The sequence below is a fragment of the Danio rerio genome, chromosome 4, assembly GCF_052040795.2.
Source record: "Danio rerio strain M-AB ecotype USA chromosome 4, GRCz13ab, whole genome shotgun sequence".
In the NCBI taxonomy this organism is placed as follows: Eukaryota; Metazoa; Chordata; class Actinopteri; order Cypriniformes; family Danionidae; genus Danio; species Danio rerio.
In genome coordinates, this window is record NC_141024.2 from 27117966 (window position 1) to 27129255 (window position 11290).

Below are 11290 nucleotides of genomic sequence, written 5' to 3' on the forward strand. Positions count from 1 at the left end.
GGCAACCAGCTTTTTGGAGCATTACCGTCACCGCCTGGATTGGAGTTTGGATCAAAAGTTTACTCCAATGTTCTGCAGCTGGATATATCTCGTCTACTCACGCATGTGTTTCTTATGAAACCAACTTCTTTAAAAAAACAGTCGGCACAGGAGCGTGCCGTCTTGAAAATCGGCGCATTTTACAACGTTTTTCTCTAGATTATATCTATAATCCATTTATAAATAGCATTGTTTTGTTTGCGTCTAAACAATTGCGACCATCCACACTAAATATTCTTATTATTTTGTTGCTGTCCTACCATGAATATTTTCTCAAATTATCATTAAACGTGGAGCTAACATATTACTAGATAAAATAAGAATTTAATTGGTTGCCATCAGCCGAGTACTTGCCAGAAGCGGCCCGGGCTCTACAGACAGACTCGGGATATGGTTGACTGGAATCGGGCCAGTGCTTTAAAGCCGCATCACAACCGCATGTGCGCAAGCGAGCTGCGGGCCGCACTCGGCCCGGATAACACTCGCCGATGCCGAGTCGGAGGCGGCGAAGGGCAGCCGAGCTCGGGCCGATTACTACCTGCTATCGGGGATGTTTAGTTAACTTTTTGTTGACTTCACATTGCAACTGTAAAGATTGATTAGAAAAAATGTTTACAGGTAATAACATGCATACACAAGTAAATATGTGTGATTAGTCACTAGGAGAAAAATTATATAATAGCATACATCATAAATATTTTAGAAAATAAATATAATAATTAAAATGAGCATTTTTTGTATTTTACAGTGCATATACTGTACAGTATGTGGCCTAAAATACTAGGCTATTATTTGACATTTATAACTTTAATTTAATCTTTACTTTAACAGGCTACAGAAAAGTCACGTTTATCCACATAATCATTACATGTATTATTGTAAACCTCAACATCTTGGTGCTATTGGTGTTACTTTTACATTTCATACTTTACAAACCAATATAACAAACCCTTACACTTAATAAAATAACAGCATATTGATGTAAAACTGCAGTACAACTGAACAATAGCAGCAGGCTATAAAGAATAACTGCAGTAAAAATATTTGCTACTGCAAAATTGCAATATAATGAAGTATAAACACAGTTCAACTACATTACTACATCTTGAATTTAAAGTTCAAAGTCAGTTTAATTTTCAGTACATTAAAGTAAAACTATAGTAAAAGGTAAACTGCAATTTTACTCCATTTGTGCATTGTAGTGCTGTACAGTCTAATTTGCCAATGGTGTGATAATTGGACTACTATAGGCTACTGTACTTGTTTTTGTACTTATTTTCAGGTATTTTCTTATTGTAAACTAGTCATCTTCTAAATAGAATTTGAAAAGTTTATTTTCAAAAACAGATATGTGCAAGGCACAGTGGGTATAGCATTGTCGCCTCACAACAAGAAGGTCACTGGTTCGAGCCTCGGCTGGGTCAGTGGTCATTTCTGTGTGGAGTTTGCACGTTCTCCCCGTGTTGGCGTGGGTTTCCTCCGGGTGCTCCGGTTCACACACAGTCCATAGACATGTGCTATAGGTGAATTGGGTAGGCTAAATTGTCTATAGTGTATGTGTGTGAATGAGTGTGTATGGGTGTTCCCAGTGATGGGTTGCAGCTGGAAGGACATCTGCTGCGTGAAAACTTATGCTGTACAAATTGATGTTTTATTCCGCTGTGGCGACCCATGATTAACATTCATTCATTCATTCATTCATTTTCTCTTCGGCTTAGTCCCTTTAATAATCAGGGGTCGCCACAGCGGAATGAACTGTCAACTCATCCAGCATATGTTTTACACAGCGGATGCCCGTTCAGCTGCAACCCATCACTGGGAAAGATCCATATACACTCATTCACACACACTCATACACTACGGACAATTTAGCCTACCCAATTCACCTGTACCGTATGTCTTTGTACTGTGGGGGAAACCGGAGCACCTGAAGGAAACCCACGCATACACGGGTAGAACATGCAAATGACAACTGACCCAGCCGAGGCTCGAACCAGCGACCTTCTTGTGAGGCAATCGTGCTACCCACTGCGCCACCTGAAAAAACATGTAATACCAAAATACTAACAATTATCTGTAAATTAAATGTTGGAATTTTTAAATACAGAAAATATCTGTAAAAAAAATATATTTCACTGTATAATGAAAAAACAGGAAAATTCTGTAAAAAATACAGACAATTATCTGTAAAATAACATTTATTTTCACAGTTTATTTTTACAGAAATAATCTGTAAATATTAACGTAAAATTACGTGTTACTCTTTTAAAATACAGTACATTTCCTTTAAAAAACAGAAAAAGAATGTAATACCAAAATACAAGCAATAACTGTAAATTTAATGTAAGGTTTTTTTATTACAGAACATATCTGTAAAACAACAGGTATTTCACTGTATAATGAAAAAACTGAAAAATTCTGTAAAAAAATACAGACAATTACCTGTAAAATAACGTTTATTTTTTACAGTGTAGTTTTACAGTGTAGACCTTGGATTAATTAAGCGACTAAGCCGACAAAAAAAATGAATGAATGAATGACTAAGTTTAAATGAACATCAGTAATCAAATTTTTGCCTTAATCTAATTAAGACAACAATATGATTAAGGTGTTTACATTAGGAACATTGCTTTTTAAATGTTCCTTTTCATGATCCTGTTTTACATGTTATAGTGCATAATTCGATTAACGTCATTGAGTCACCATGCTATCCACGTTTACTTCAGAGTTTCATGTAATTTTGATTGTTTTAGTTTTAATTTGTCGACTTTAACTGCCGTTTGGCACTTTCACTTTTATTTGGGAACATTTCATGCATACCTCCCTTGACAAACAAGATATTGGATGCAACTATGAACTCCTGGAAGAGTATTGTTTTAATGAAAGTTCATACCGCATGCTGAATGGGAGAAAAAAAAAACCTAAGCATTTTACGATGCAGGTGTCTATAGTCTTCAAGACTCTGTAGGTGCAAAGAGTGTCAAACAGCCGTGTGTGTGTGTGTGTGTGTGTGTGTGTGTGTGTGTGTGTGTGTGTGTGTGTGTGTGTGTGGTGTGGACTATCCTGTTGCAAAACACGGCGAAAATTCCTACATGACAGTAATAGTTTGATGTCTACTAAGGTGTTTACTTATCTGTACTGCACTTCAATAATGTAACAAAAATTGGCATACATGTCTTAATTCAATTTCTCTTTAGTTCGATTATGACCTTAATCAGATTAATCAAAAATCGCTGTTTACATGGTAGACTCTTAATTATAGAATTGTCATAATCTCATTAAAATCTAATTATTGGTGTCCATGTAAACGTACTCCATATTATAACACCTTTATGGCAGTCACATACATTAAAAATAAAGCCCACTATTAAACATGGAGGATGATCTCCAATATTATAAGATCAGTCTTGTGATGTAAACATTGCGTCCACCATTCTATGGTAATATTTAATTACATAAATTAATAATGACTATTGTTACATTCCATTGTGTTTTGAATGTATTGTTGTGTTTGGGCTCTCTCTCTCTCTCTCTCTCTCTCTCTCTCTTTCTGTTATCTGTTACCTGTTTGTCAACTAGGTTTAGAGGAGAGGAAATTAATTAATTGCACCTGCTGCTCGTTGCTTTTTAAGCCCTAAAAGCTGATCAGTTGCCAGCCACATTAAAGCTTGCTACTATATTGTCGTCTCTCTCTTACCTGGTTTTGTTGTAAAAGATTATTGTCGCTGTTGTGGTTAACTTATTAAAGTTCAAATCTATTGTAAAGTAATTGAAACCACTTAAACTCTGCCTTTGAAACGTAACATTGTGTTTAAAAGCTGTATGTAGGTGAGTGCCATATTTTTAAAACCCCTTTTCTCTTGTTTATGTTTAGTTAGGGAGTTAGTGTACACTTATGTTGTTAATTTAAGTTTACTTTGTCAGTTTAGATCATTTTACTCCCTAACTAGCTAAAGTGTTCTTTTTGTTTGTTTGTTTTAGCCTTTCTCCCTTCTGAAGCCCAGTTTTGTTTTATCATTGTACATTTTTGTTAATAAATTCTGCAACTGAATTTTGTGTGTTGATGTGAAGGCAGGGCACTGATCCATACTCGCCTTAACCAACTTTAAAACTTTTCACTGTTGCTCCAACTTCTAGACATTTAACACCAGAGACATAACACTAAAAAGTATATGGTTGTTCGACTGCTGCACTTTTTTTGTGTTTCAATATGCTTGTATTTATATAGTTCTTTTTGGTGTGTGCACCATTGTGTGCAATATTTGTTTGTTTATAACCACCTCAAGGCATAGTGGTGAGTTACTGAAGTTGTTATTTAGGGGTCGTGGGCTGAAAAGTTTAAGAACCCCTGTATTAGACAATGATCAGTGGGTGAGATAATAAAGTTATTGGAGAATCTTGCAGGCCCTAATTTGTTCCTAGTGACAGTACATATCTGCCCCATTCATTAAATGTTACATTGCATACCTTTGTCATCTCAGTTTCAAAAGCCATGTTATGGACTCTCCATCCAGACAGTTTTATTGCCAATGTCCTCAATGATTGTACAGACTCTAGAGTTTTTATGAATCTACATAAGACAGATGATTTGGCAAGTAAAAGAATGGATAGAAGGTGACAGGCAAAGACAATCATCGTCATCATTGTCGTCATCATCATTATGTCCAAACTATATACAAAAAGTCTGATTGACTACCTGGAACTACACCTACCTAAAACTTAATCTTGGCATTTTTCTTTCATTTTTGTGTTTTGACATTTATTGGCAAAATTTAATAAACATCTCTGCTTGGAAAAAGTGTTTGTTTTAGCATGTTATGATTGTTTTTAACCATATGTAGTAGTTCTTGATATTTATTTATTGTTATCCTGCTCATTTTTATGCTTGTCCATTTTGTCTTATCTGATATGGTTTCTCATATCTGTCTTTGCAGATCGAAATGTTAGAGCACAAATATGGGGGTCACCTAATCTCTCGACGAGCTGCTTGCAAGATTCAGACTGCCTTTCGCCAGTATCAGCTTAGCAAAAACTTTGAGAAAATTCGAAATTCCCTTCTTGAAAGTCGCTTGCCTCGCCGTATCTCCCTGCGAAAGGTACGGGTGCAGAATACAGAGGGTATCTCAGCTGAACGGGCACTGGCTGAAGGCTGCAATCTGACAAGCATTCCCCTTGTCCGCTCCCCATCTTTGCCAACCACGGTAGGGGGCACTCTCACTGATCTTGAAGATTCCTTCAATGAGCAAGTGCAGTCTCTTGCAAAATCCATTGATGATGCACTTAGCAATTGGAGCATGAAGACCATGTGTTCACTCCAAGAAGGAGGCACCTACCAGTTTAGCTCAGAGGCTTTTAGTACAGCTGGTGGCAAATCTGGGTTGGCAGAAACAGTAAAAAAAGGTAGCCCCATGGACCCTTCCACATTTCATAGTGGCACAGGACAAGTAGACAGCTTGGAGAATGTAGCCCAGAGTGCCAGCAAATTGATGATGGCCTTCCGGGATGTGACCGTTCAAATTGACAGCCAGAACTTTCGTATGTCCTCTTCTGTTATGGAGTCCTCAACTTCCGTGTCTCTTGGTAATTGCATCCAGCAGGGGGCTATAATTACTGAGAGCCCACAGCAACCTAAAATTAATGATGTAAAGGAACAACCTCAACAAAGACAACCATCAACATTTCTAGAGGATCCAGTTTCTCCACCACTAGAGCAGGATGCTGAGGAAGTTCCAGATGGAGATTTTCCAGCTCCTCCACCAAGTGAGGAGGTGCTCGGGGAAGATGTACTACCTCTGGAGCTGGAGAAACAGGAAGTTCCACAACCAACAATTCCAGCACAGACAGCAATAACCTCTGAAACCTTGTCTCCACCAGAGGTTGCAGAGACGCCTGTCACACCAATTGTAGAAGTTCTGGAAGCTAAGCATATTGAATCAGACACAGCAGACAACAGTTCGGAGCAGATGAGTAGCAGCAGTACATCAACATCAGCACAGTCTGCTTCAGAGGTCTCATCGAAAGAGGCTTTACAGGCCATGATTCTTAGCTTGCCCCGATACCATTGCGAAAACCCAACCAGTTGCAAATCTCCAACCCTCTCTACTGACATCATGCGGAAACGCTTATACCGCATTGGTCTCAATCTCTTCAACATGTGAGTATCCAATGATAAGTTCTTTGTTTTGCTCACAGAAATGGCTAATGGCAGATATTATATTATATTATATAAAACAAAGTTTCTTGCCTTTTTAACAAGCATTCCTCAACAACCATAATATAGCTGCAAAAGGGCTGGTCTCAAAACATCATCACATTCCAGCTTTTCTTTTTTCCATTTTTGTCTGCAGCTGTAGTTAACACCCCCTCCCTGTTGCCTGTCAACTAATATATTTGTCTAAGTCCCTATTATTAGCATTGCTTTCACTAAAAGGCACATAATACTGACTTTACTGTTTTGAAGAAACATTAGTGTGTGAAGTCACAAAGTACTGCCCCTAACCATGACTGTTAGAAGCTACAGAGCATGTTTTGCTGAGAAGTTACAACTGAAAGATTTAAAAAAAAAAAAACTCTTCGTAAACCTCCAGAAATAAATAAATATGTAGGGTTCTATTCTATCAGCCCAATGACAGAATCTGATGAATGTAAGCCTTTTTTTAGTGCTTAAAAAAAATCTGTTATTTATTAGAATTTATTCATGTTTGTTTTTAGCTCGGAATGAAATTTCTTCTTTTCTTTTTTTTTTTTTTTTTTTTGCTGAGACGCTTGGATCATCTTTTAAAAATGACTCTTTTCCGATGTCCGCATATACACTTCAGACAGCAAAAGGTGCAATGATACAGAAAAAAAAAGTGCGGGCGCTGACTGACTGTTATTAATAGCTCTCTAAATTGAGCTCAGATACATTGTTTTCACTGATCATTCTTGAAGATGTTCTAGCACTGGGGTCACCAACCCTGTTCCTGGAGAGCTACCTTCCTGCACATTTCAGTTGTAACCCTGACCAAACACACCTGTTTGTAATTATCAAGTGCTGCTTTAGGTACTATTAATTGGTTCAGGTGTGTTTGATCAGGGTTGGGACTGAATTCTGCAGAAAGGTAGCTCTCCAGGAACAGGGTTGGTGACCCCTGTTCTAGCAGCTTAATTGGAGTTGACCTGTGGTAAATTCAGTTGATTGGACATGATTTGAAAAGGCATACATACACCTGTCTATAAAAGGTCCCAGGGTTGACTGTGCATGAGAAAGCATGAAGACAAGGGAATTGTCTGTAGACTTCAGAGACTGGATTGTCTCGAGGCACAAAGCTGGCGAAGGTTACAGAATTTTCTGCTGCTCTGAAAGTTCCAATGAGCACATTGGCTTCCATCTGTAAAGGGGAGATGTTTGGAACCACCAGGAATCTTCAAAGAGCTGGCCTACCATCTAAGCTGAGTGATCAAGGGAGAAGGGCCTTAGTCAGGGACGTGATCATTAACCCCATGGTCACTCTGTCTGAGCTCCATTCTTCTTCTGTGAAGAGAGGAGAACCTTACAGAAGGACAAACATCTGTGCAGCAATACACTAATCAGGCCTGTGTGGTAGAGTGGCCAGATGAAAGCCACTCCCCCGTATTGGAGTCCTTGAGTGGCCCAGCCAGTGCTCAGACCTAAATGCTTTTAAACATCCCTGGAGAAATCTGAAAATGGCTTTACACAGTTGCTTCCCAGCCAGCCTGATAGAGCTTGAGAGGTACTGCAAAGAGGAATGGGCAAAAATTTTTGTTCATACGAAAGCATAGTTGTTTAAAACTAAAATATGTGGTTTATTTTTAAATGTAGTGCGTATTTTAAAATGGAATTTGACAAATGTGAAAATGTCCACCTCCAGGTCATGTCGGGCACTCATCGCTTGTGTATTCAGTGAGGGCAGCCTATCCTCAGCTATCCTCAGACACTCTGACATTTGTCCCTGACTTATGCCCCTGGCTAATTTGAAAATGCTCATTTTAATCACATTGAATTTAATCAATATTTTTTACTTTTAAAAATGATTCAAAAATAATAGCAAAATTCTTATGATAAAATTGATTGTATTTTATTACAGACATTAAGTAATTTCAAAGCTCAAAAATTCCCTAAAATCAGGAAATCAATTTCATTAATTGAAGTGTACATAATAAATTTAATGAAATCTACAATGCCTCAAAATTACTTTTTACAGTGTAGGGGAGGTTAATGATGTATTATTTGTTGAATAAAGCAAAATAATTATGTCTGATTGGCTTCATCCATTTAACTTTTCATTCCCTCCTTCAGTGAACGAGGGTATAACAGTAATTTTTTTTTTTCAATAAATTATGTCTGATTTACTCCTCTTCCATCGGTGTAGTATGCTGTCCCAATAACACACCCTTATGAGACTACAAATAACAAATTGCACAAAACAAAAAACAGTGATCTTTAATATAAAAGTAAATTAATATTTAAAAGTACACTTTAAAAATGACTACAGTTGCCTTTACGAGAGAGAGTAATATACTTTGACGAACTCTGTTTTGTAAATGTTGGAATTATTTAAGTTAAAATATTTTATGTATTGGATTTAATATAGTGGGCGACGCAGTGGCTTTTTCCTTATATTAAGAAGGTTGCTGGTTCGAGCTTTGGCTGGGTCAGTTGGCGTTTCTGTGTGGAGTTTGCATGTTCTCGCTGCGTTGGCGTGGGTATCTTCCAGGTGCTCTGGTTTACCCCACAGTCCAAAGACATGCGGTACAGGTGAATTGGGTAGGCTAAACTGTCCGTAGTGAATGATTGTGCTTGGTTGTTTTCCAGAGATGAGTTGCAGCTGGAAGGGCATCCGCTGCATAAAACATATGCTGGATAAGTTGGTGGTTCATTCCGCTGAGGCCCCCTAGATCAATAAAGAGACTAAGACGAAAAAGAAAATAAATGAATGCATTTAATATGGTATTTTTATTGGCTATTACATTAAATAAAAAAAAATCAAACTATTTATTCAGTTATTGAATGGTTTACAAGCATCAGTTGCCTTTAAAAAAAAAAAAAAAAAAAAAACTAAATTACATAACTGAACAACTCCCATTTTGTGGAGTGCATTGGGTACCCGTCCACAACATCAGTATGATTACTACTATTCATTCAGCGGGCCTACCAAATCAAAGATTTATTTTAAGAAGATATTTAGCTATTTTAAGATTTTTTTTAAAGTTTGTATGTTGACTTGGGATGTTTTCCTTTATTTCCAATCTTTGCTGTTAGACTTCTTTTTCTTAAATATTTTACTTATTAAATGTTTTACATTTCTGTCTCCATTATTAAGCAATGGAATATTCTAAATTATTTTAATCGGACAACTAAAATGTACTGTAAAATAAATGGGTTTCCTAATAACTATTTTATGTTTGACTGCAGCCTAAACTGCTGGTTTTGTCTGGCCAGAGGTAAACAACACATTGTCTATACAGTAGTACAATTAGCATTGTATAAAGTGTGATAGGGTGATGTGTTTAATTTTGTTCCTGTGCTCTGCTATTTTATGAAAAGTGGTAGTAAAAACATAGCAGACTAATACAGAGACCACTGACACATCACTGGTCCATTTCAGTTTTACACTAAAGAACGATGATACTTAGTTCATCATATAGTCTAGGTCCTTAAACATTAAACTTTATTAATAATGATAAAGACATTTATAAAGGATATTCTGAACATTCATCAGAAAATCCACTCCTTCAAAGCATTCACTGTAGTAAATAAAGACTTGTATTTATTTAACACTTAAAGTTGTTCATTGTTTGCTCAACTGGAGTACCTATTCATACTAATTTTTGATACATGCTCTGTGCGGTATTATTTAGGAAGTTTTTTTATTTTTTTATATAACCCGATTATTTGGATGAATAAACACTTGACCCTGAGCTAAATTGTTTTAGATTTCCTGAGCTAAATTCATTACACAAAGATAGGTCCTCACCCTTGCAAGACAGTTTGGATAAACTCCATTAAAGTGACATCATTCCATCCAGTTTGCACAGCAAATGTTCTAAACTAGCGTTTCTCAAACTTTGTCCTCACACATCAGCATACTTTCCATGTTTCTCTTATTTTACCCAGCTGATTAAAATTTTCATATCTTCTTACGCGGGGATTCCGCGTCAATGCTTCCCATCACTTTGAATGGTTGACGTAAGGCTTGGCCGAACTGCATTGTGGAACCATCAGAAGTGTTGCTCTGCTGCAGAAGTTGGCACTTTCTCAACTTTTCAAGTGCCGAGGGAAGCGTCAGCCAATCAGATTGCTGTATGTAAATAAATCAGCTACGACAGTAGCTGATTGCTGACTAATTTCAATGGTTGTCACTGCTATGACGATCGCGTTAGATCCAACTTTAGATACTCCCTTTGTCAAGCTTTGATGCTGAAGCCCATGTGAATAGAAGTGTTCCATCACATAATGTGTTATGACTGATCATGTCTCTACACAGTGTACATTCTACAACCCAGGCTCATTGGAAGTATGTGCCGAGGGAAAGGTTTTTGAGAATCGAAAATATCGTACCCTGGATTACATGAGCTTGCAGTTTTTGTTTTTAAAAAATCCATTAGGTCTTATATTTTTGCAATCTCAAATATGTTACTGGGGTATGTTTTCTTATACATGCTATTAAAGGGCACTTATGGTGAAAAATCTACTTTTTAATCAGCTTGGGCAGACGTGTATAAGTATAGTGTATAGACCGTCATATTGGGGTTATATAAACACACACAGTCCTTTTTTTTCAATTTAACAACATAAAAACGGTGGACTAATTGAAGCGGTTTTCAGAGCGACTGCAACTTGACGTAGGAGTGTGACAATGTCAACATCTTTCTCGCATGGATCTGTAAGAGAATACTGCCGGCTTGTGCATAATATATCACCTTTATCCACTGAACCACCCTATTATTCATTAGATTTTAATAAGAACTTACAGACATAATATGTCAGACGTCTTTAAAATATTTAAAAGAAAAAAAAATATATTACTAATGTATTTAAATTATACCAAATGTTTCTAATAATATTCTAATCCAGTGAAATAAGCCATGGTAATGTATACTGCTGGATGAATATCCGTTATGTTAATGTACAAAATAAACCTGATTTAAATCAATGAACTGGGATTTTAAGCCTCGTTTTTTTAATAATTGTTGTACTAAACATATGGCTGTGGTAAGAGTTATGATGCAATTCTACCGTCCTTATTAT

At 36.9% G+C, this 11290-nt stretch overlaps 1 protein-coding gene across 24 annotated transcripts in view; it reads left to right on the forward strand.

Annotated features, from left to right (window-relative positions):
* Positions 1-11290, forward strand: part of iqsec3a (IQ motif and Sec7 domain ArfGEF 3a) — a 259936-nt gene that overhangs the window by 119248 nt on the left and 129398 nt on the right. For 16 of the 24 annotated variants that reach the window (XR_015483220.2, XR_015483215.2, XR_015483214.2 and 13 more), the window contains one exon: positions 4974-6193. Coding sequence is in view for 7 of the 24 variants with exons in the window: in XM_087248285.2 (XP_087104411.2) it covers positions 4974-6193 (1220 nt within the window). In the remaining 17 variants the exon portion in view is untranslated. Of the gene's footprint in view, positions 1-3702; positions 3868-4973; positions 6194-7910; positions 8221-11290 lie in introns of those variants that run through there. The other 8 variants (XR_015483228.2, XR_015483224.2, XR_015483229.2 and 5 more) reach the window with 2 other exon arrangements.